Source organism: Cryptomeria japonica, chromosome 3 (genome assembly GCF_030272615.1).
Source record: "Cryptomeria japonica chromosome 3, Sugi_1.0, whole genome shotgun sequence".
Taxonomy (NCBI): domain Eukaryota; kingdom Viridiplantae; phylum Streptophyta; class Pinopsida; order Cupressales; family Cupressaceae; genus Cryptomeria; species Cryptomeria japonica.
The window spans coordinates 763,473,023-763,499,856 of record NC_081407.1 but is presented as its reverse complement, the minus strand read 5'-3'; the positions used below and the strand labels follow the sequence as shown (position 1 = coordinate 763,499,856).

Here is a 26,834-nt window from a genome sequence, read left to right as displayed (position 1 = left end):
AGATGAAATGTGAATTTTTGTCCGATTGAATATTTTTGACCAAATTTTGACCTTTTTTGATTTTGATCCTAGGCATTGGAAATGACTTGTTGTCGCCTTGTGAAGTGTTAAAATGTGTAAAATCATGTTATTTTGGCCTGTAGGAGCAAAATCGCTCCTGTCCCTCTGTGAAGGACGGGAGCTCGTTTTCAAATATCTTACTGTCCCTGCAGAGTCAAGATGAATTTCGAGTTGGAAGTAATGGAGAAAGGCGAGATCTTTCCATTGAATATAAATTGAAGATTTTCATGAACACAGAAATGCCTCCAAGAGCAAAATCGCTCCTGTCCCTCAGTGAAGGACCGAAGCTTCAAATCAAATTTTGCCTTTTCCTTGCAAGATTTTGACGACTTGACGATTCGAAGAGGTCCAAGGGAAGATGTTTTATCAGATGAATATAATTTGAAGTGCAAATATGAAGAAGAATGGTCCAGAATGCTAAAATCGCTCCTGTCCCTCAGGAAGGGACCAGGGCGAAGTACATTATAGCTCCTGTCCCTCTCCCAGGGACCAGAGCGATATTCTTCATAGAGGAAAATTCAGGCCAAGATCAAGTCAAGTTCATGTTTGGTGGCAAGGAAGATGGTGAAATGAACTCATTGAATATAAATTGAATATTTTAAAATATCAACAAGGGTCCCAAAATGCCCAGTTCGCTCCTGTCCCTCAGGAAGGGACCAGAGCGATCTTTGTTATAAACGATCTTCTTGCCAAGTTTCAATCGATCCCAAGGCATGAATGAATGGAAGGACGCATTACGAACCCGTTGAATATAAGTTTTGAAGGTGACAAAGTGAAATGAAGACCACAAGAGCAAGTTCGCTCCTGTCCCTCTCCAAGGGACCAGGGCGATACAGTGAGTGTGTTGCCTTTCCCTCAAGTTTAAGACCGATCCAAGACAAGGAACAAGGTGGCAGGAACGTCTTAAGACATTTTTTAATCAAACACAAGCATCAAGGTTGTCACGTTGGAAGGATTTGCGCTCTAAGACCCTAGATCGCTCCTGTCCCATGGGAAGGGACCAGAGCGATAGTTCCATTAAGGCATAGATTTCAAGAGACAAGCAAATATCAAGCTACCACAAGGATCGAAAGGACGTCATTACACGCGTTGAAGATAATTGTAAGTTGAAATAAACAAGAACAAGCTCCCAATGATGAATTTCGCTCCTGTCCCTCAGGAAGGGACCAGAGCGATGTTGAGTATATTGATCAATTCATGCAAGAATTACGTTGAGTCAAAGCTTCACAAGGTTGTAAATGGTTCAAGACGTCTTTTGAGGATGACATGCAAGAGTTTTGAACGTCCAAACGTTATCAATCAAGCTAAGGAGTCCATATCGCTCCTGTCCTTTGGACAAGGACCAAGGCGATCCCATCAAAAACACTCATACTCCTTCGAAATTAAGTTAAGGCGAGGATGGGCATGGTAAAGGACGGCGTTTGGAAGACATCACAACGAAGATTGGAGTTAAAAGTTGCTAAGATTAAGGAGAAAGACATGGATCGCTCTTGTCCCTCTCCAAGGGACGAGGGTGATGATCCTCTAAACATCCAAACACCTCATGAAAGTAAGTGGAACGAGCGTAGAAGGAATAAGCAATGATGTTATTCACCTTGCGATGGAAGTTCGAAGATTAAAGATGCAAGATCAAGCGAAAACTTTAGGATCGCTCCTGTCCCTCTCCAAGGGACAAGGGCGATGATACATCTAAAGACACTCATGCGCACATACATGACGATCTAATTCGAAGGACCCAACAAAATGATCGATATTGAACGTAGAAAGGAAGGAGATGAACGTTAAAATTGCAAGAATTATGACAAAATCTTGGATCGCTCCTGTCCCTCTCCAAGGGACCAGAGCGATGAGGTACGTCCTCTTCATTTTCAAATTTTTGGCGCCAAATAAACCTTTTTAAATTTATTTTAAATGCTAAGATCGATGAGTTTTGAAAATCCTATTTAATTAGCATTTAATATGGCGTTAGGCATTTATTAATTATTTTGCCTTTATTAAAAATCGAAATTTACAAATTAAAAAACGAAAGGCATTTAATTAATTATTAATTAATTGTTAAAATCGAATGGAGCGCTCATACATGGAGGTCGGCCTTGTTATTTAATTTAAAAATCATTTAAAAATCGTTTGAAATTGTTATATTTTACCAAGTCGGCCTTAGTAAATGGAAAGGTGCAAGCGCTATATATAGGGGGGTGAAAACTATTATTTTCACATCATTATTTTTATCCTTCTACATGCGAATTGAGGAAAGCGAAGATAGTGCGAAGTGTGTTTGAAGAGGTGCGAATTCCATCCAAGGTGGCGTAGGCAGTCAAAGGTGGTGCGATATTTAAAGACCTTCATTTGAGCGAATTTGCTAAGAGTTGAAGACCACGCCAAAGGTGAACTTGAAAGATCACGTCAAAGACAAAGGTGGCGAAATTGATTTTCTTTGAGGAGATAACGTTGAAGATTATTTATACCTCAATTTTGCCTAGGCGATCCTTTTCTTTTGCATTCTAGAGTTAGCTCTCTGTTGAGGTATGGCGATTTGATTTTTATTGTTTTATTTGTTGATCGTCATATTTTAATATTTTGAATTTTGAATTCCTAGCTCAATCGTTTTATTTTAGGAAATGATAATTCAAAGACTTATCATGAAGTTTCCTAAAATTTCTCCTCTAATCTATGTTATTCATTGCAAAATCTATTCTCATAATGAAATGTTGTGTAGGTATGGCGACCCCGAAGGCGGGAGCATCCACCAGTCGCTCAGCTCTCATGAAAGAAGATCAGAAGACTGAAGAAGTGGAGACTAAGATCGTGTCGAAGTGGAGCCACATTGGAGATACAAACTTGGGGAACTTCAGCACGAAGAAGTTTCGAGAGGTCCCTTACATTGGTAAGCCATCACCTGTCGCCCGGAGAATAATCGAGAGTGGTATCATTAAGGCGGCAGGCTTTCCTCCAGCTATTCAGTGCCATGAATTAATGATCGAGTGTGCTCGTCACTATGATCCACAGTCCAGAACGATTGTGTCCAATGAGGGAAACACTTTGGCATACCTTTCAGAAGAAGCTATAAGTGAAGCTTTCCATCTTCCAGAGCACAGGGACATGATATACAAGAGCATAGAAGGAGCCAGATCAATGTACGAAGATGATCCAGATGCTTGTCTAAGCATTATCAATAAGAACTGGCTACTCAAAAGCCGTCCCCGTCTGAGCAAGGTCCCGAACACACCGCACAGGATTGATTTCCAGGAGGAGTACAGAGATTTAACTACCATGCTCAACCGAGTTACAGGAGCCCCTCATGCCTTCTATTTCGAGAAGTGGATGTTTTACTTCATCCAGGTGATTGTTCAAGGGAAAGGTACAATACATTGGGCTAGGATGATTAGCCATTGCTTAGACGTACAGTTGAGGAGACTTAAGGCTACTAAGTCCTTCCACATGAGTTCATATGTCATCTATGCCTTGATCAGGAGTGTTGAATACGTAGGACTACCTCACAGAGGAGTGATTGGAAGAGGACCCGGCGAGGTTAGAGCTTGTGATTCCTATGCCTACTTGCATCATCCGCCAGGGAGCAACTATAAGTTGGTTAATGATACTTTCACGATGAACATCACCAGGACGTTGCAAGGTGGAATTCACAACAGGTTATCTCAGGATGCCCAGGAATTCATAAAGAGGTACGGTGCTTGGTTCATTCAGTTTCCCAAGTTCACTTATATTAGAGTGCATGGATGTCCTTTACCACCATACATGTTGCCGAGATATCCGACAGACAGAATTGTGTTACTTGAAGTAACAAGACAGTTGGCAGCATATGTGAAGGCATTCTGACACAGACATCAGAATGGAGTTCCAGTACCCATTATTTTGGGTAATTCAGTTGAGGTATGTCCTAATGCTTTAGCCATGGATGACGCAGAGAAGGAGTTAGCCTTATATTCTTTTCCATCTTTTGTTTTGAGAGAAAGCTTTGATCCGCATGGACATTTAGAGGAGACGGTCGGTAGAAGGTTTAGGCATGAGTATCAGATTGAAGATTTTATGATGAACCTCTTAGATGATCTTGAAGTGAAACGAAAAATGCATTCTAGATTGCCTTTGGATTTCATCAGGAAATGCAGGATTTACAGAGTGGCCGACCAAGCTTAGGACAGTGGCAGACATATCCAGTCTTCCTATGATCAAGAAAGCAAAACAGTAAGGTTAGATTGGAATGAGCCCGAGGTCGTGGATTTAGATACTTTGATGGCACCAGTCTTGTCTTGTACTCGCAGATGGGTTGACATTCAGCATCAGAAGTTAAGAGAACAAGGCATAGCTATGTCTTTCACTTTGGAAGAGAAACCTGCCGAAGGTGGAGCTAGTGTGAGTGAAGGCAATCCTAATCCTAGAAATTCAGGTGAAGGTAACCTTCGATGTGCCAGTGAGGGCAATCTCCATTCAAGAGGTTCGAAGAGGAAAGAGAGACCTGGAAAGAGAGAGTCTTCCAAGAAGAAACAAGAGGCTAACAGAGATCGATCATCCGGTACTTCTTCTAGACCTGAGAAGAGAACAATTCAAGTGGAAGAATCCATGGAGTCGATGGTACAGAACAATAGACAGGAGGAAGGACAGGCACAGCATGGTTCACCAGATGGATCTCTCCAAGACTATGAGTTAGATGAAGACAAAGAAGACAATGAAATAACATCTCCTCCCAGACAAGAAGAAATAGTGCATAAAGAGATTCAAGTTCAAGAAACAAGATCGATTATCCCAGATTGGTTGAAGGAAAGATTAACCAAGGTGATCGTAATAGAGGACGAAGACAATGCAATTGATTTAGAGAGCCTTGTTGGACGTTCACACGAAGTAACAGAAAAGAAGAAGGCTACCAAGATGTCCAAGATGATTCGAGATGAGACTGGATCCAGAAAACTGCAGATAGCTACACCGGCAACAGACAAATATGAGGGTGAGATCCTAGCAGAGGATTATGATATACAGACTTTTGAGTTAGGACCACCTACCGCAGAGCAGACTCTAGATGATGCTACCGGTTCATTTGAGGCATTGAAAGACAAGCTTAGAGAAGAAATGGAGAAGAACAGAAAGTTTGAGAGAGAGGTCGGTGCATGGAGGACATATTTCAGTCACATCAATGAACCTTTGGGACGTCAGGATCCAGTTAGATCACCAGTACAAGCATTGCCGCTTCAATCAATCAATGAAGCAGAAAGATTCAGGAACATGGTCCAACGTACAAGTAATTGGATGGATAGATCTCATACGGTGGCTGTAGAGTTTGTAACAAGGATGATGAAGTTTATTCATCAAGCTATCCAGGTTCTTGAGATGATCCACAATTTGATGATAACAGTAGCTGCATTCGCCCATACCAAGGACGTTATCATTCCTGTCTTGAAAGTTATTAGACACACATCAAGGAAGATTTTAGCGTAGGAGAGGATCTTGGATGGAGAACCTCACAGTTTGTTTCATTGGTCAACCTTACTCCATATGAAGAATGTTTTCTTTGAGGACATCAGTACTAGATGTAGCCAAGTTGAGGAGGTGATCAATCCGATCCAGGACAGAGTATTTGAGGTACTTCGTACCATTCTTGGCAGAAGGATCGAGGTCGAGACAGATGTGGAAATGCAGGAACTAGAGGATAGAATCAAGGTCATCTTTTGCAAGGATGCAAATGTTACAGATGAACAGTATGATCAGATGTTTGCCATCATGCTCCTGATTGAGAGGACGAAGGAACTTGAATCTACTTGGGACGCGGCTCTTCTAGATGCATTCGATCAGGTCATCCACTTAGAAGAGAGTATGAAGAATCTTCCCGAGATTCCAATCGCAGAAATCGAAGGAATCGTGACAAAATTCATTGCATATGCTAAGAAAGAGAATTGGAAAGGGAATAAGATTCTAGATGAAAGGTTGTTACAGATGACATGACATCTTATTTCTCATTGGTTTATGCCTCCTAGGTTTTTTGTGCCAAATTTAATATTTGGCTATGTATTTAATATTGTTCAGTAAAAAGGAGGCCATTTGTAACAAACCCTAATTAGGGTTTAGGTGTCATGATCTTGTCCATTGATTTATTTTCAATCTGGACCTTTCATTTTAATTGGGGATGCTATTTATACCCCCATTTTTCATTTCATTGTGTAATAGTGTAATAGAGAAATAGTGGAATAGTGTGAGAGTTAATAGTTGATGTAAGAGAGATTAGAGTTAGAAGCAATTTCATTTTGTAGTAAGATTGAGCTTTGAAGAGAGAAATTCAAGCAATTGTTGTACATGATGACTTGGAAATCAATAAAATATTGAAGTTATGGTGTTTTCTTGCAAATTTCTAGAGTTATCTTCATGGTTGTTTGATCTACTTGAATCGTGCTCAATCAAAGTAGTTTGTTAATTTGAAAGACTAAGTGTGAGATTTGATATTTGGTAGGATTCGTAATCCAAACCACTAGCTTCTTGCTGATTGTAGGAACGCCTTGTGTGGTCGACTGGAGAATACATTGAGTCCTTTAATCTTCAATCATTATTGAATCTTGGATATGTACCTTCGTAGTAGTGTCCTTGATCTTTGATGTATTGAGTATCATTTTATTACCTTAGAAGATCGCACTAATTTCAATTGAGTTGTTATCTTATGGCAAAATTGAAGTTGGTTGAATCTTGCCAAGTCTCATCCATACTAAGTCATTCATAAGGTTAGGCTAGATTAGACCTCTTTTAAACCCTACTCCTTTTGCTATTTTTTTGAAAGTTTCTTTAGTTTAGAAAATCTTTGAACTTTTGGAATATGTAAGGCCCCTTGGAGGAAACAGCAAATCACATCATACCACTAAAAGCTTGTCCACACGTAGAGACCCTACTAAAAGAACCTTGGAGTCTACCTAACTGATCCTTCGTGCAGATCTTCAGCAGTTAGAGACTATTTTCTCAAGAGAGGATAAGATGCCTATTGGTATTTTATTCTGTGTATGATTGTGTATAAAATACACGTCAACAGGTAGGAAGTTGAAAAGTCCGCCCTCATGAAAGGAAAGTAGCATGAGCATGAAAAGTCTGCCCATGATGCAGACTCACAAATTTCGCCTTCATGTGCTAAAGGTGCTTAAGAACTCAAAAGTCCGCCCAAGGTGATAAGTCATGAACTCTCCAAACTCTACCCTATGGAGAGAGCTGAAAAAGTCTGCCCTATGGAGAGAGTTGAAAAGTCCACCCAAGATGTAAGTGGAGATGCCTAAAAAGTCCGCCATGAAGAGTTGAGGTGATGCCTATGTCAAAGAAGTCCGCCTTAGTGCCTAGGAAGCAAAAAGTCCGCCCAAGTTGAACTCCAAAGTCCGCCTTCTTGAACCAGCTCAAACTCCGCCCTCCAAGCTGCCTAAGAGGTGAAAAGTCCGCCCAAGTGGATGAAGGAAGATGCCTACCTCTAAAAGTCTGCCCAAGTTAAAAAGTATGATGCACAAAGTCCGCCTTCTTGAACGCTCCAAGGTCCGCCCCTTCAATTGAATCAAAGTCCGCCATGTGAGAGGGATAAAAGTCTGCCCAAGCAAAGTGGTGTGTGAACTTAACAAAGTCCGCCTTGTGGGATGATAGCAAGTGAAATAGCTTCAAAACTCCACCCTTCCCTTGCCTTGAACAAAATAAATGAACTCCGCCCTTGGTGATCTCTCTAAAAGTCCGCCTAAGGTGATGAAGGAAGATGCCTACCTCTAAAAGTCTGCCCTATGGGATGATAGTGAATGGTTATGGCCTGTTCAAACTCCGCCTTATCTATGATGACATCAAAGCATATCTATCAAACTCCGCCTTGAAGGTGTTAAGGGTAGCAAGAGGTAAGTCTTAAGGCAAGCGAAAGTCTGCCTTGGAAGACATGAAAGATGATTTTAAAGTAAAGAAAGTCTGTTCTACTTGGAAGTTGAAAGATGATGCCTATGTCAAGAAAGTTCGCCCAACCTTGTAACAAGTTAGAAATATGACCAACAAAGTCCGCCTTGAGAGAGATGAAGTGTACATGGACATGAGGAAGGTTCCCACTCTCAAAAAGTCTGACTTACCTTGCAACAGTCAAAGATACTTGCTAAGTGTTGAAGAATAGGGAATATTCCTTGGTGATGTCATCCAAATCTTCATGGAATTTGAACTGAGTTCCAAATTAGAAAGTTTTTAGGGGGATATTTGAAGATCAAGTTCGAATGGGAGCTGGAAAATTAAAATAGAAACTTGAGTTGGAAAAAAGATATTTGCAGATTGAGGTGATTTTGGACTGGGTTCCAAATTAGAAAGTCTTTGAAAGATAAGAATTTACAAATCAGTTCGAATCAGAGACTCAAAATCGGAATAGAAAGTTGCAAAATGAGGATTTCGAACTTGGAAATAGTGACAAGACAACTAACGATATTAGAAACAATTTTTTGGGAAAGGATATCATGTTTCTAATTGAAAGTTCGAACTTTATTACAAATAAGACATTTCTCCTTTCATTTTCAACACACAAAAGTTTGAACTTTCTGAGCAAGTTAAGAGCAAATTTGAGAGTTATTTCGAAGGAGATTTTGCAAATTGGAAACGTGTTGGAGAAGATTTCGAATAGGTTCTTGGATTCTCAACCTCCTCCTACCAGTTTCTACTCAGATTATTGAATAATTTTTGACAATTTTGGAGTTGAACCAGCTGATAGAAGGCAGATTCGTCGAGTTTTCTGAGTTTTCTTGAAATTCCTTCTACCTTCTCGTCTTATTCTCATTCATTTGAAGGTGAAGTTGGTTTTGAATGCAGATTTATTGCATTTTCTGAGTTTTCCAAGTTCGTTGAGGAGATTTTTTACGAATTAATCCAAATTTTCAGTAAGAAAGAACATGTTGGACTGAATTGGATGGGGGTTTTCAAGGTTATAAGACCTGGTTTTTGGATTGAAATCGTAAATATCCCTAGAGTGTGGAGATTACATGTGAAAATTCCATTTTCATGACTAAGTATGAAAAATGAAGTAAAAGCTTTAAACACTTAGTCATTCACAACCTCAAATTTTTAATCTAAGTTCTGATTTCTAACTAAAGCTTCATGTTTATTCGCAGATTTTAGGCACGATGAAGTTCCAAGTAGACAAGGATGCTCCTCCTAAATCAAGAATGAACTCAAAGTGGAAGAGCATCAGTGATACCAACTTCGGGCATATCAATTTGAGGGAGTTTAAGAAGCGGATGTACGGCTTAGATAATCTTGTGCCTACGGTGACCGCGCGTAAAATGATGAAGAGTGGTATCGTGCACATTGCTGGCTTTCTCCCTACCATGCAGTGCACGAAGTTGGTAGTTGAGTGCGCTAGGCACTATAACTCCGTCAGTAGAGATATTGTGGCACCAGATGGAAGAGTGTTGGCCAACATCAGTGATGAGGCCATAAGGGAAGCTTTTAGGATTCTAGAATATCATAATACTGTATATATGACCAAGGATGAGGCTGAGCGAATGTATCAAGACCATATGGAGGAGTATGAGGCTATCATCAATCATTCCTAGTTGGACAAGCCAAGAAAGGGTGCCTCCAAGCTGTCAAGGAAGAGCTTGGTGATGGTGTATTTTAAAGAAGACATTGGAGATATGATTGTCCTGTTGAACAGAATAATGGGTAATCCTCAAGGTGCTCCATTTGAGCCTTGGATGTATTATTTCATAAACGAGATAATAAATGGAGTCAAGATGATTGACTGGGCTCAGATGATAAGCAATAATTTGGACAGTTAGTTGAGAAATCTAGAAGCAGAAAGGACCTTTTACATGAGCTCATACTTGTTCTATTCCCTTGCTAGAACCTATAGATACAGAGGCCTCACCTGTAGAGGGGAAGTGGGAAATAAAGAGAATCAATTTCGTGTCTATGATTGTTACCCTCAGCTGCATAAGGAAGAAAAGTTACATTTCAAGAGGGTAAATGATACATTTTTGATGCATATCACACGAACACTGCAAGGTGGATTACATCAGAGACTCTCTCAAGAGTCTATGGACTTCATAAGCAGATTCGGGTATTGGTATATTCAATACCCGAGATTCACCTATATCAGAATTCAGGGATTTTCCGGATATCCCTATAAGCTCCCAGTTTACCTTTATCGAGTTGTGTTGCTGGAAGTTGTGAGGCAACTAGAGGGCTATATGACAGTTTAGAGAGAGAAGCAAAAGAAGGCAGGAACATCATCTCTCACGATTGGAAATGGACTAGAGACATGTCCGTCATCACAGGCTGCCGCCACTATAGAGAAAGAGCTGGCTTGGTACCCTTTCTACCAATACAAGGCAAGAGGGAACTTTGATCCATTCCATAAGATGAAAAAGGTAGAAGGAATTGTATTCGAGCCCAAAACTGATTTGGAAGATTATTGGGCTAATGCAGCCGATAATTTCGAAATTAGAAGAAGATTTTGGTCAAGGATTCCCCTGAGTATGGTGAGAGCAACAAAAGTATTCAGAGTTGCTGATCAAATAGAAGATAGTCCTGAGTTTCAGCAGTCGGGCTTCGAGAAGATAAGAAATGAGCCACTGGCCTTGGTTGATTGGTCAGAAGGAGAAAAGTCAGATTTGGCAGACCTTATGAGATCGGTGGTCGAATACTCCAAGTGGTGGACATCTAAGAAGACAAAGCAATTGAAGTCCAAAGGTGTTGCCTTGATTTATGATTTAATGGGAATGGATGACTCTTTGTCTTCCAACCCTGGTATCTCTACAGGCAATGCTCGGAATCCAGAAAGTGTTGGGTCCCGAAAAAGAAAGGAATTGGTTGGAAGCTCTGGAAAGGCCAAGGGAAAGAAAGTTGTTGGGGACAGACGTGAATCCAATGAAGGTCATTCCATTTTGAGTGCCACATCTGCTGTGCCCGACCAGAATGCAGCTGAAGAACATGAGATGGACACAGATATGGGGAATAGTGAAGTAAGAATGCCTTCTCCTTCGATTGAAGAAACAATGAGAGAGGCTGCCAAAACCCGGACAAGGAACAAGTTCTTAATAAAGCCATAGAAGTTGAAGAGCCTGAACCTCTAGTAGTTTTCCTGGATGGTATAGTTACTGGACCAGGAGGGACAGATGGTGGATTTGATCAAAATACTGTGGAGCAGTCAACCATTGCTGATTGGTTGAGAGAAAGGATAAGGGCTAAGGTTCCTAATGAAACCCATTCTGAAGAGAATACAACAACATTTTTGGCAAAGGTTCTCTTTGATTCAGAGGGATAGTGCAAGGTTTAGAACGATTCAGATAGCTGTGTCGAAAGAAGGTAAAACTCAGGACAATATTGCTTCGAAAGATTATAAGATTACTATAGTAGAGTTGGGTAAGCCTACTCAGGACCAAGAAGTCCAATACTTTGACGACTCTTGCAACGCCCTCAAGGCAAGGCTAGCCAAGGAGAAGGAAAAAAGAAGGAAGGTTGAGGAAGAGAATCAGCAGTAGAGGAAATATGTTCTCCGTCTAACTAAGCCATTAAATCATGAGATACCGGTCACCCCTCCGCAGCCTCTTCGGCAAGAGTCAATGAAAGATTATGAGGACATGAAGGACACGTTCACGCAAGCTAAGGAATGGATCTTAGATGCTTCGGCACGTGTTGACATACTTGTGGAAAATTTGGTATGAGCACATGAGTCGGCTTCTTCATTGGCTAGCAGAATTCAGGACTTAGTTGCAAACTGGGAAGATATTGAAGAAATCCAAGATGAAATACTTCCACAATTGAGGATTATCCGGGGTCTGTCAAAGTGAAACTTGGTAGATGCAGGTGTCATCTAGGCTGGGGATAGGTATGATTTTAACACTTGGTATTATGCTTTGGTCATCAGGATTGAAGTCCTAAAGAAGTCTGAAACTAAGTGTTTTGAGATGGAGGAAAGTGTCAGAGAGATTTTAAGTAAGGTGTTTCGTGTGGCATAAAAAATTTGGCAGAAAGAGGGTATACGAGAAAAACACTAGCAGGTAGAGAACTTGAGAGCCAAAATTCAGTCGAGCTTTTTCAAAGACTCGGGGATGATTGATAAGGGCGATCTCTCAAGGATCGCGAGTTTTCTTCTCATTGACGAGAACTTTCTTGTCCAGGCAGTTGAGTGGGAAGGCATCCTCGCCACGTGTACTGATGATGTGGACATTGTCGTCTTCGAGATTAGTAACCTGCCAAGTGTCACTATGGAAGAGGTTCGACTCATCGTGTCCAGATACATTGAATCTGCAAAAAGGGAAACTGGACACTCACCTTAGTGACAATAGCAACTGTGCAACTTGTCATGTTCTCATTCATTCAAATTGATAGAGTTCTGGGAAACCCTAATCAGGGTTTATAACTTTCAATCTGGGCCCTTGATCACTGTTTGATCTCGACCGTTCATTGATTTCTGAAAAACTATATAAGGCTACCTCCTCTCATTTGGAGAGTGTGAGGTTTTTGATATATTGTTGTGCGAAGGTCATTTTTCCAAATAATACATTGCATGTGCGCTTTCTCTTAAGGCTTTGCAATCTCTGCTATTTGAGTGATTAGCATGGTTTCAATTTCCTCAACACAATAGTTAAAAGTTAATTTAGATTTGCTTTCAAGTTGTTAGAATTGAATGAAGAATTTGATAAGTATTAATTAACGGTGCATCTCCGCCCATACTTTTGGTGAATGGATGATTTCCATTTCACTGTGCAAAGTTAGTTTGAGCCTATCCCTTGTGTATGCCAAAACTTCGATCATAAGCACAACCTGTTGAAGATTGCATCCGCTTTGTGTAGTTTTCCTTAGTATGGCGAAGCAAAGTGTGGTTTCCCGAGAACACCTAGTTAATACCGTCTCCAGAGTTTATAGGTTTAGATCAACTTTCTTAACCCTATCCCCTTTTCCCTTTTTTTTTGAAAGTCTAAAACCCGGAAAATCCAAAGAGAGAGAGAGAGAGAGAGAGAGAGAGAGAACCTAAAATTGACAAATACATCTAAGTCCGGTAGCTTAAAAGACATTCATAGCGTAAGTCCCCCTTGAGATTTTCAGCATACATTACCCAAGTAGCTATCCCACTAAAGTCCCTTGTTCGCATATATAGACCTTGGAATCAGTAGTGATTTTTTAGGAGAGGATAGAATACCTTTGGGTATCTTATTCTAATGTGTGGTAGATGATAAAACAGACACCAACATGACCTTGTAATCAGCAACTTGCATTTCCACATGTGGCTTATCTACAAGGGGCTCAACAATTTCTGCCACTTTCATCTTGTTGCTGTCAACTGTTACCCTTGAGATCATCTTGACTCTCTTAGCAGCCTTGGGCCTAGATTGCTTAAGCTGTTGATAATCAAAGACATAAGGAGAAATTTCCTGCTTCTTCTTCTTGGGAGTGAAAGAACTAAGCCATGGAGGTAAAACGACTAGTTCTCCTTCAGTAGCAGCTGAAAGCAAAGGAGAAGCAGTTTCTGTTTGAACAGCCGTGGTCACCCTGGGGGAAGTATCTATCTTAATGGCAACCATGGTTTGCTCAGTAACCAAAGGGCATGAAGATTGTCTCATAAAGTCTTCAAAGCCGAAAGTAGAAGTATCAGTCTTTGACAAATGAATGCATGTAGGAGTATCCTCGAAGATTTCCAACAAACTCTCTTGTTGATGATCAAGAGGTGGCTTAACTGCTGAAATGGGAACGACATTCTAAGGAGACTCATCCACTACTGTGTCAGGAGGAGATAGAGGCAGCTCCATGGAAACTGAGGAGGGAATCTCATGAGGTGACTTCGAAGCCAGTGACTTAGGAGCATCATTTGATTGTTGTCCTTCTTCTGGATCATCAGAATCAATCACATGAATGTGAATCTGGGGCTTTTCTTTCCCATGAACTGTCGCCTCCTCAGGAGGAAGCACCATTGCTTGACTAACCCGCAATTTGATCCTTGTGCTTGAAGATGATGCACCTTCCTTGTTGTCAATCTGAATCTCAAACTTACGTCCAAGAGGCCCCGTAGAATTATCTTCTTTCCAACCTTGATCTTGATGAGTCTAACACCATTACCTTTGAGCCATGTGTTGGTGTTAGCTAGGATAGGCTGAAATCTTTCAAGAATGGAAGTGCATTGTTTATGTGACCACTGGATTAAAGGAAGTGGGGCTTCATCAGCGCTCCATGAGACATACTTTGGATAAAGCACATTCCCATCATGAATCATCCCTTGCAGAATGCCCACTAAGTTCAAATCAATAATCTGCTCAAGGGTGAGTCGACAATAGTCTATCTTAAGAACTTCCTTTTTTGTACGAAGATCCACCCAGATATCCTCTATGCGATGCACATGTATGAAGGACTTTTTGATTCTCTCCTTCATACCTCGGTAGTCAAAATCTGCCCTTGACTTAAACCTTTTGAGTTTTCTCCTGCATCTCGGTCTCCATAGCTTTGGTTTTGGTGGATGTGATGTGGGAGTACCGACCAATCTTCAATGGGTTAGTTGTAGAAATCCCCATTCCAACCTTATGCTTGACAGATTGATGTGCATGAACCACCATGATTTGTCTTCCCAACTCCATAAGAATAATCTTATCAGTTGAGTATCTAGGGAGCATCTATGGCTGCCCATTGTAACATCCAACTCTCATATAAGTGAAAGTCGGGAATTGAAGGAACAAGCAACCATACTCATTCACCCTTTCCCATGCCTCATCAGATATTCTTCAATTCTTTACAGTCTTGTCAAACTGACACATGAAATAACCAAAGAATGCATCCTGAACCCTTCTGAAATGTAATCTGCTGGGTCTCAAGGGTAGCTGATCATAGTACTCCCACACTGGTATATGCGAGCGATCGCCCTTGGTAGAAAGACCAGAGAAATGTCTAAGTGACGCTGCCAAATACACTAAGTATGAGTTCATGTAAACTGTCATAGTGGTAGGGACTGCTGCAAGTTGTTCACACAAAGCATCACTAATAATTTCTCCACATGAGATGTGATGGGACTGCCTTATGAACATGATAAACTGATACATCCAAGGCTCAAAAACATTGGAATGTTCAAGACCTAACATTCTGCTGAGGAGAGTAATGATGTCTCCAATTTCCCACTTGAAGTCACAACGATATCACTTAGCCCACCTTGTAAAAGTGGCTCGTGGCTCATGGGTCCATCTGTTAATGTGACGTTTGTAGTCCTTTTCCCTCTTGACATAGTACTCAGTTGCACTATCCTTGGAAATCTCCATATACACAAGTGGTGACAGTTTTCTGAAGACTTTCTCAATAATATCCACATCAAGGCGGATTATTGCCTCCCCATCATCATTTCTAATGGTTCTCGTCTCCTTGTCGAAATGGTGAGTGCAAGCAAGAACAAATTTAGGTTCTAGGGCAGCCACTGGAAAAGAAGATGCATAATGAATGTGGCTGTCCAACAAACGCTGCATATTACTATCTTGCGGATCCTCCACCCTTTTGATGAATTCTGACATGTCAACATGCCCAATTTCTGTATCCTTGATATGATCCATAGGAGAGGAAACCTGTGAAGGGGAAACTTCATTCTGGTACTTGTCATATGTATACTTCATCTTCTTTGGAATGGAAGATGATGGTAAATCTGACATTGAAGAACAACCTGGTATGCTGCGATGAAGACTTAAAAGTGTTAAAGCAACATCAAGATCAACTGCAACTAACATTTTTTCTTTTTCAAATGGGAAGAACTCCAACCCTTGCACTTCACAACTTTGTGAGAGAAAGATGAGAAATAAATGGGAATGTTTGAAACTTGACTTTGACCAATTTCGGATCTTGGGGAACGTTTTACAAGTATACAAGTGGGGAAAGACAAACATGCAATCGGATTTTTGAAACCCGAATGCAAGTATACTTGTAAAAAAGAAAATGGAGAAATGGGTGGAAAATGAGATTTTGACATGCAGGAAATGATGGGAATGATATGTACGGATAAAGGCAATGAGTATGAACGAAAATGGAAGGATTTTGGGAAGATCACTTTCAAGAAAATGGGAAGAACTTTTCAACATGTAATCTAGTTTTAAAAACCCGATTTTGAAAGAATGGGTATTTTTCAACTTAGAAATTTGGAATTTCATCGAAAGATGGTTAAAATTTTCCAGCCAAAGGGGTAGATCAATTATTTTCATCTTATTTGTAATCGGGATTTAAAATCTCGAATGCAAGTAAAGAGGGAAAATGTGGGAGATCAATAAAATTTACAAATTGCTTTGCAAAGGGAAAAATTTCTCTAACAAAACTGTTTTTAGGCAAGAACTATCAAAATAAACATATATACAACTAGAAAGATCAAACAAGAAGAGAAAATAAACAAAGCAAGAAAGAAAAATGAAATTTTACCTTGCTTAACCAAGATGCCTCTTCAAGAGATGAAACAATCTTTGGAAGGAAGAATCAATCTCTTAAATAGAAATAGACACCAAAAACCCTTGCCACGTTTTTTCCAAACTCGGATTTGAAGAATAAAGAACAAAAATGTGTTACAAAATGCAAGTAGAAGGTAAAATCTTCAAGGAAATACCACGTAGGAGAAGAACAATGCCAAACGCCCAATCATGGAGTGAAATCATGGCAAGCAAACCCCAAATCGTGGCATGCAAAAACGTCTTTGAAGAGGTAAAATGCAGTTTAATGGAGCATGAAACGGCTACCAAATCAATGACAACGTGTTGCCAAACTCACAAAAACCACCTTGCTATCATATCACCTCCTTGATCCATGAATTTCTCTTCAAAAATCGGGAAGAATTTGTGGCAAAATCAATTTAGGTGAGGAAAAATACTTGGTCAGGTTCTTGGCAAGGAGTAACAAGCTCAAAAATGCCTTCAAACACATGCAATCGGGTTTCTAAAACCCTTTAGCAAGTTTAAAATGCCTTTATTTTCATTCGTAAGGCAAATCGGGTTTTTGAGAGAGATTTTCAAGTCACAATAACTTGTAAGGGGAAAATAAAATCCCCTTAACAAGTTTTAATAACTTAACTTGTAAAAAGAACTTCTAATGGGGAAACAAAATTCCCTTTACAAGTGACTTGAAAATAAAATATGCAATAGGGAAATAAAATCCCTATTACAAGTAAAATCACTTAAATATGAACTTTATAAAAGAATTACAAGTGACTTTTAAATTTATAATTTAAAATTAACTTGTAACTTATCCAAAAAGTTTCTATTATGACTCAAAAAGCCAAAAAGCATCAAGGGGGGATAAAAAGTAAGTTACAAGTTTTAATTTCATAAAGTGCACTTGTAATTAACTTAAAATTTCCCCACAAAGACTAAAACAAAGGAAAACATTAAAACTTGCAACTTAAGGAAAATTTCCCACCTACAGTCTGTTGGTGTTGGAAATAAGCCACACCCTGGTCCAAGAGGGGCCAGTAGCTCAGTGGTAGAGCACTCCAGCAGCGTATGGAAGGTCCTAGGTTCGAGTCCTAGCTGGTTCATGTCTCAACATGGTATTAGAGCCAGGTCCATGCTAGGAGCCCCAAGCACACGAGAGGTGTGGCTTAAGGGGGGGCGTTGGTGTTGGAAATAAGCCACACCCGAACCGACGATGGACTGGTCCAAGAGGGGCCAGTAGCTCAGTGGTAGAGCACTCCAGCAGTGTATAGAAGGTCCTAGGTTCGAGTCCTAGTTGGTCCATGTCTCAACACAGTCAGGGAGAAAAAACCCAAAATTGAAGGAAAAACATAGCAAACGAAACCAGAATGCGATGAAATTTGAAATGTGGTTTGCGGATGGATTGAGGATTAGTCCCGTCCAAGGGTAAGGCAGAATTATGCCTTGGGAAGCGTGCCATAGAGTAAAATTTTCATTTTTTGAATTTGAATTTTTTTATTATTAAATTCTATTTCAAAGTGGGGACATTACACATTGTGACAATTAGAGTGTTCTTAAGCTCGTTCGTAATCTAGTTTCTCATGAACGAACCAAACACATTAAAGTTTACTGCTGCATCCATATGAGAACATGTTTGTCATGTCCTCGACAAATACCAGATTGCAGAAAACATGCTATAAAACCAATGACTAGAAGATTAAATAGCAGTGCCCACATATATTCAATTAATTAAATAGAGTGGTGCTAGCAATATAGAGGAGACAGTAGCATAAAGGAATTTAATTAAGATTAAATTAAAAACTTATGTCAGCGATTAGATTAGAAGGGGTGTGACTCCCTCACATATAAGTTCATTTCATTGTGAAGAGATCATCAATTGGGAATCAAGGAATCAATGAATTAAATAATCAAGCGATCAGGCAATCCAACAATCAAGCAATCAATTTGAAAAATAGGAAGTGATTTGCAAATAAGCAATCACAGCCAAGGAGGACTAAACCCCTCGAAATATTGGTAAAGAGATTTAAGGATGAAAACCCTTAATCTTACCATTGCCGAGTTAGAGACGAAAACCCCTGATTCAGGCAGATCTTAAAGCATTTTCAAAGTAGACATACAAGAAATCATTGCAGTTTAAAGGAGATTACAGAAGAAAAAAACGAAGATAAGTTCTATTTTCAGAATTATTCATAGAATTATAAAGTTGAATATTATAATAAAATTTCTTCATTTTAGATGAAGTTATATTTTGATTATAATAAAATTTTCATTTTAAGTTGCAATTATTGTTTCAGGGCAAAAATCAGGAATGTTCTAGAAAGGGATATTACAATTTTCAGCAATACAATATTCCACTCTAACTCTACTCTACTCAAGTACAATGTGTTGACATCTTTAGCAAGCCACTTGAATGTGTGAAGTTCGAAACATATCAGGATTCTCTTACTAGTACATTAGAGGTGGTGATGTCAACAGGGCAAATTTTGGATTATTCCATCATTAATTTCCTGTTTTTTGTTAGTTCTTGGTTTGTTAGCATATTTAGGATACTTGTGAATATTGTTTGTTATTTGTTATCGTTGTTATGGAACCTGTGAGTGCTTGTTAATCTGCAAGGTTTGTCATTATTTACAAGTATAAATTTACATCTCTCATAATACAGTTTGTGAGTAGTCTCATACAGTTTCTGATAGTTTTCATGTTTATCAATTGAAGGTGGAAGACACCATCTTTCTTACAACTGTCTTAAAGTAATAACTCTGGAAGATCAAAGTGGAGAATTATTTTTTTGTCAAATCTAAAAGCCTCTCCCAAAATTAAATGGCATAATCTAATTTTCTTCATTGTGAGTGTCAAACTGAGTAATGATGTCATGCGATCTGGTTCTTGAGTTTTTTGTTTCAATTTTGTTAACCATTTTAACAAAGAACAACCGAAGTATACCTTCTATACAAGACCCCTTGCTGGAAATCCCCTTCAGTGTTCATTCTGATTGGATAGATTTTCAGGGATTTGGTTTCCTCCATTCAGGTACTTAAAAGGGAAATGATTTTCATTCTTGTTTGACTAATAGCATTATGGAGAATATATTGAATTCTGTGTGAATGCTTAATTGTGTGAACTAGTTTTTACCATTCAATTAGCCTTATCTTATTAACTTTCATAATTTTATACTTTGGACATTCTTATCTCTAAGGTAGATTGGATGCCTTTTGATTGGCTTATTCTCTTAGCTGTAGAAAAGCATATAGATTTTATCATAGTCAGAAGTTGCACTTGAAGTTAGAACTGCACTGAAGATGTTCAATGCTTGCAGCGTATAAGGTAACTTATTGCACTTGTGGAGGATAGTGTATTCTATTTTAAGTCTGTATGCAATTATGATGTTGCAGGAGAAGTTTGCAATTTTCAGATATGTTCCAGTGCTAATGTTGATTCTTGGTGGCTAGTACTACTACTCTATATGAAGGCGTAATGGGCTATTAGTATAAAATAATATATGTTACTGGTATATTGCTTTCTCCTTCAGATAATAATTTAATGTATTGGAATTGGATGGTAAGTACAGGCCGAAGATGGTGGTTTTGGGTTCAAGAGAACAAATGTGTATTCATAAAGATGTAAAAAAAATGCAAGGGAGATCCCAAAATAATGCCTGCCGTTCACTCTGCAAGTCCCGTTCCTGTCATCACCAAAATCGAGTAACTGGTATGGGCAGCCCACTTCTATTATTTTAACAAATTTTCAAGCTTGTAATCTGTCAGGAAAAAAATATTGCCGTGCACAAGTAACAAAATGTAGAAACATTCTTATGATTATATATTCTACCTTCTTGTCCTTCAAACCATGTAAAATTCTGTGGCAAATATTTTGATTCATATCAAAGTTTTATACATGTTTAAAGAGAACTACCTTCAGGCAACTTGTCCTTATAATTCAGTAACTTGATTAAAATTTCTTGCATGCATCTTAGCGTTTTTAGTGGCTAGAGAAATTTCTTCTTTATGGCTTTAGGATCCAGTTATTTTTCTTGGGAAAATGCATCCTATGTTATCAAAATCAGGAAGAAATTTACATTAAAAGAAAAAAATCAACCGTGATAATTTCTACCTATAAGAGCAAAGAGACGAACCTGATCCTATGCACCCATGGGAAAAATGTCTGCATCTTTATTGACAGTTAGCTGGAACAATCAGAGCTAATTCTTTCTTGAAGGATCTCAACTTCAACATGGCGAGCAGAGGATAAAATTTCCAAAAGGTAACTTTGCATAGGTGGTTTTCTTCAAGAAGTTAAAACAAGCCAATTGAATGGATGCCAAACACTTAAGATGTTGCACCTAATCATCCAGTAATCTTCTAATAAAGCTACTTGCGAAGACAGTAGTTATAAAAATTGAATTAATTATAGAATGCTTTCAAAAGATTTGACCAATTGTCTCCTCTCTCCCACATAAGATGCAGTAAGAGTCTGTGACTCTGTGATACCCACCTTTCCTAACCTTGGTTTACAGCATAACCTTGCTATAACCTTGCTTTATAGCAAGATCTTGACAAATCACAAGAGACCCCAAAACTTTGTGCTGGAAAGATGGCCATCCAGATTAAATAGCTTGGCATCGCCTTTGCTTTCAAACTTCTACATTCATAGTCTCGTCACCTCTCTTCAAGCATGGGGAAAGAGTTATGGTATGCATGGTTTACTATACAAGGCTTTTGTCGTACAATTATAAAATTTAAAAAGCTTCCCATTGTTCCACTTCCGATCTCTCCAATAAAGGCAAGCCACTTGCAATTGTAACTTAATGATAATTTTCATTGATAAATTTTGTTTCTTTTGAGTAATGCTTTAATCAGCAATATTTAATACTTGAGTCCTGTTTAGATCACACCAAGTATGTGACTGTTGGAGTTGTCCATATCTCTGTAATGTCCTCGATTGGGTTACCTCAAGAAATAGGTGATTCTTCAATCATGTGCAAGTTGAGTTTCTTGTATAAAATCACCTCTAATGAATTATAAATTTATATCCAAACAATTACTGTTGCTGATAATAATATAGAGGGCAAGAATGCAACTCTAGCATCGATAATTAACGTAGACAACAACTATCATAAACTTGCTATCAATACCCAGATCTGAAATTCGGATAACATCAGCCAATTATATTGTATTAACTGATAACAGCTGCCCAACAGCTGATAGCAACAGTGATAACAGCTGCTCAACAGCCTGATATCTAGAGATAAGAGTGCACAAATTCTGTAACAGCAAACACTATTTGCAATACCTGAGCAGATATAAAATGATGAGCAACGTGTAACTGACAGCCTGATATCTAGAGATAAGAGTGCACAAATTCTGAAACAGCAAACACTATTGGCAATACTTGAGCAGATATAAAATGATGAGCAATGTGTAACTATGACTAACATATAATAACCCAAAGAAGATGGTCCAAATTTATATTTCCCACATAGTATTCATCAAGAGTAACAGCAGTAGACTCACAAGAGCTGATACGAGTAGCTGTGAAACTCCCAAACAAGCTTTGATTATTTTATTTTCCTGCTGCGTTCACTTTACTATGAGGGGAACATATGGCAGCTTCATACATACAATTGGTATAGAGTAATGGATAGATCGCAGAACTGGATTGCAGCAGTGAATGACCTCCAAGAATGGTACGGAACCTCTCCAAAATGATGGCACCTCAACTCAGCTGAATAACATGCAATGCCAGCAATGAATGATGTTGTACAGCAGCATAGGGTATTGCCAGTGATCTGAAAATACATTCTAATCTGTCAGTAAATTATATATATTTGATTTGCTTGCAAATATTAAGCAATCCAACCCCCAACAAGCTGAAACCTTCAATAAACTGCTGTAGGGGAACTGTAGCAACATGTAAATTTGAAAACTTGGCCACAACTGCTGATTTGATGATTTGCATAGGGTATTGCCAGTGATCTGAAAATACATTCTAATCTGTCAGTAAATTATATCTATTTGATTTTCTTGCAAATATTAAGCGATCCAACTCTCAATAAACTGAAACCTTCAATAAACTGCTGTAGGGGAACTGTAGCAACATGTAAATTTGAAAACTTGGCCACAACTGGTGATTTGATGATTTGTTACAATTTGCTTGTAAATACAAATTGAACAACTGCAATTAATAAGCTCAAATGCAACCCTTGAGTAGAGTTACCTCAAAGAAAATAAGGGTTTTTGTCCCCAAATCCCACTATGGAAAACCAAAAGGGTTTTGGTTTCCGGATCTCCTACACCAAAGGTTTTACTCCACAAGTGCTTCAAAATTCAATTTGGAAAGAAAGGTGAAATAACAAATTCAGACGATTTGCTTTGTGTCGTGATCCCTTTTTTATAGTTGCCCTTTTGGGGACTTTGAAATTATTATTATTTAATTTAAATTCACAATCCTCACCCCTTTGAACTATATTTGGATGAAGTGTAAAAGGTACATTTTAAAAATATTATTAATTCATACCTCTGAAAAGGGTACATGACAATCTCCACAGCAAAAAAATCCTTGCCAAACCAGGTCCCATTCATTTTATTTATATCTTCCCCGTGTATCTTTTTTTATTTTTAGCAAACTGCTACCTGAGGGGTAGCTCCTTTTTATATTAAGAGCATAAAAGCATACAAAGAGGAACTACTGCTGGTGGAAAAGGAAGGATATTTCTCCACTCAGCATGAAGGTCCTGTTCAGTTGTTCAAAAGATACTCATTTACAGCCAGGAAGGTGCTGAAATCTTCCATTTCTATCTTTACAATCCCTTTCATAAGAAAGGTCCATGCCTCTTTCATTTTGCCCTTTTTGCTTTTAGCCTCCAAGTCAAAGAATAGCAGCAAGGTCTCCAGTATGGGTTTGATTTGTACAAAATCGATCCTTTCCATGGGTAGGCAGGTAGTATTCTTTTGCCACGGCTCCTCTGATGACTCTCATTCCTTTCATGGTGTTACCAGCTACTTGGACAAAGGGGGTGGGCAGCCTTTCAAGCAATTCTCCAACATGAATGTGGCCATCTCCCCATGCCAATGTGTTGGTTCCAAACACTTTAGAATAGCCTCCTTGACTGGTGCGATCACAACACATTTGAATAGTCTAAAAGACCTGGGATCTAAATCTTCAACCATGCACATGCACGTTACACCAAAGACTTGCCATATTAGTTAGTTCTAAAAACAAAGAAACAGCAAAATAAATAAAGGAAGCAGTATCAGTGTAAGATCCTTGGATGAGTGTTGTTGTTGAGGACGAAGGAAGATAAATAAGGAGTTGCGGGATAGGAATTGACAGTGGTGAGCCCTTCCAATCTATAGACAGCTTGAAAGCTATTGCTGTGCAAAGATATGGGGTGATTGAATTAGATTTGGTGAAGCTTGGGAGACCTGAAATTTCTATTCTGAGTGGTAGAAATCGAATCCATTTGGATTAATTTCAAAAGAAGTGATTGAGGACAGAATTGGCTTTCTGGACTAACCAGATTAGAAGGGGTGTGTTTTGGTGCAATGAATATGTCTGATTTTCATAAAAGACCACAACCATAAAGGCTGTGAAAAGACATTAATTTTGGTATGACCACTGCTAGGTAGTGTGTGATACATGTGATGGATCTAAGTACTGAAAGAAGTCTCATTCAATGGCTAGAGAGTCAGATTTTTCAGTGAAGGATAGGCCTGCCCAGTCGATATTTGAAATAATTGATGGATGGATTTGAAAGATCCCCAACCCAATTCTGACCAAATCTGATCCAAACCAACTGTTTTATTTGCTGATAAAGTCTTTGGCCAGAATATGTTAAGTGGGGGTTTGACTGATTTCTTTGTTTTGTTGAGGTTTTTGAGAGTTTTTGAACAATGTTTTGAATGCTAAGTGAAAGAAATAGCTGATAGAATATAGAATAATGCATAACACATTAAGAAGGCAATTAAGATATCTTTCTTTCACTTAATAGACCAATGTACATTCCTGTTGATGTGTGTTTTATGCACATAACATTCAGAATAAAATACCAAAGTACTTTACCCTCTTTTGAACAAAATCACCTCAAATGCTAAGGATAAGATCAACTAAAATGATTCCAAGGTTTCTACATTCAGGTCTTGACAAGTGAGTAACTCAATGGTCGATGTGAATTGCTGTTTTCACTTGGGGACTTACACAATTGTTTGAATTAATTTCTCTTATCATGAATGTGGAATGGGTGTGCTGATAGCTTAGGATATGGCAATGTAGTTTTGGACTCAAGACTAACAAGACTTACTAAAAAATGGCAAAAGGGAATAGGGTTCAGGAAATCTATTCTAAGCCTAGGAATGTATGAAATGATGAACAAATTTAGTGGAATCAAATTAGGCAAGGTCTCACCATCAAATCGAATAGATTTTGACACGAGCTTAGTGCAATCATCTAAGGTATGCTTCATAGATTTTCAAATCATTACCATCATCCATTGAGACCATCCAAGTTGATGCATAACAATGGATATATAATAATTGAAGTTAAGTTTGCATAAATTTCCAGTTGACTATGCAATGCGCACTTACTATCGGCAAGAGGCTAGTGGTATGGATTCATAGATTCCACACAAATATACTCAACAATTCTTTCATTCAATCTAACAAACATAAAAACAAATTCTAAATCTAAAATTTTAATCTAACTTGGAGGGATTGAGAACTTTGAATGTAAAACAACACTTGAAAAACAAAATCACCATCAAGTCGAACAATGATTTATATTCAAAAGCTGCAACATATACCAATAATTCTACAAAAACTCTCTCTTACAAATGAGAGGCAATGAGGTATATATAGAGTCTCATACAAAATGGATGGCCAAGATTAAAACTAAATCAAGGGCCAAGATCATGCCAACAAAACCCTAGAGTTGCCACCAACATATGGCCCAATAGAAAGACACCTAGTCATCAAATAGGGAATCTTCTAGAAGATTCCTCCCTGCATCTTTCTCTCTCCTAGCATACTCGAAGAATCTAGCCAATATAGAATCTAACTCCATGAAAATGCTGGGTAAGGTATCCTGTTGTAAATCAATCACGTCCAAAGCATCCGAGTAAGCATCCAAAGTGTTCTCCCAATTTGGCATAAGCTTCTGTGAATTATGAACATGAATCAACAAAGAGACCAAATCATCTATCCGACTCTTCTTCAGAGAGTTCAATTGATTGAAATACTTGAATTTCATTTTGTCTCTTAATTTTGCTAAGTGTAAACCACTGGCCTGGATGAAAAATTGTTCATAAATATTGACATCAAACCCCAATAACTCCTCAATTGAGGCAAGGATCTTCAATTGAATATCATGAATTGATCCTTCCATCTCTGCACAACTCAGTTGTGCGCTCTCATAAGTTGATTTTTTTATGGTTAATGAACAATACCAGCCATGGATATCGTATCTATCTCCATTGTGCACAACATTTTTCCTTGACCAATGTGGACTTAGGAATCTTCTTCAAAGCTCTGAGGTGTGGAATAGTCTTCTCTTGAATAGGTCGGAATTCCTCCCAAACTCCCTCCAAATATTGTACTCTGAATATGAGTTCGATTGTCCTGTCAAATGATTGGACAAACAGAGTAAGGAAATCATCCGCTTGTCTCTTTGTATTTTCAATCCATTTCTCCACCTCCGAGAGTGTATCTCTCGCTGCCTTATAATGTGAATGTAGTCCATGATCAATTGCAATAGGGGAAATAAGGGTGGGATTTTCACGCCTTATCCTTGCAATGTATTCTCTTAGTCTGATATTCTCTTCTTCGTACTTCTCTCTTTTCTCTATCTCTCTATCTAATCTCGCACTGATTGCCTTGAGGTTATCACCAACCTCCTGAAATTCCTGCTCTCTTGTAGTACGATCAAGGGCAACTGAAGTGATCTGGAAATCCATAGGAGTAGCAATGTCCATTGTCAATCCTAGCTAAGTAGTCATCAATGTCATCAATAGGTTGTGCCTCTCTCATCTTCTTACTTTTTGCCATACTCTTCATCAGCCAATCAGGAATAGCGGCCATCTCCATACTATCGTCGATACACATCTCTTGATCAAGCCCTCTCAATGCCGAAATAACATCATCATCATCATCAGGATTATCCTTGGTCAAATCATATACGTTCTTTACCAAACTAACTCCAAAAGGACAGTAGGGGATCCCAGCTGATCATCATCCTCATTAGGTGGAGTAGATGTCGTTGTGGCATGTAAATCATGAATATTCTCTTGTAGTATCACTGTGTTGGAACATTGCTCAGTCCCTTTGTTTTGTTTTGGCACTTCAACTTCTTTGATTGATGAGACACTAAGGGGTGGTGAAGGAATGATAGGCGAAGGAATGATAGTCTTTTGCTTCCTCTTCTTAACCT

At 38.8% G+C, this 26,834-nt stretch overlaps 1 protein-coding gene across 3 annotated transcripts in view; it reads left to right on the top strand.

The window, feature by feature from the left end:
- Positions 1 to 26,834, top strand: part of LOC131068877 (regulator of telomere elongation helicase 1 homolog) — a 265,861-nt gene that overhangs the window by 19,028 nt on the left and 219,999 nt on the right. For all 3 annotated transcript variants that reach the window (XM_058004146.2, XM_059218567.1, XM_058004145.2), the window contains exon 3: positions 19,987 to 20,126. In XM_058004146.2, the coding sequence (XP_057860129.2) occupies positions 19,987 to 20,126 (140 nt within the window). The remainder of the gene's footprint in view (positions 1 to 19,986; positions 20,127 to 26,834) is intronic.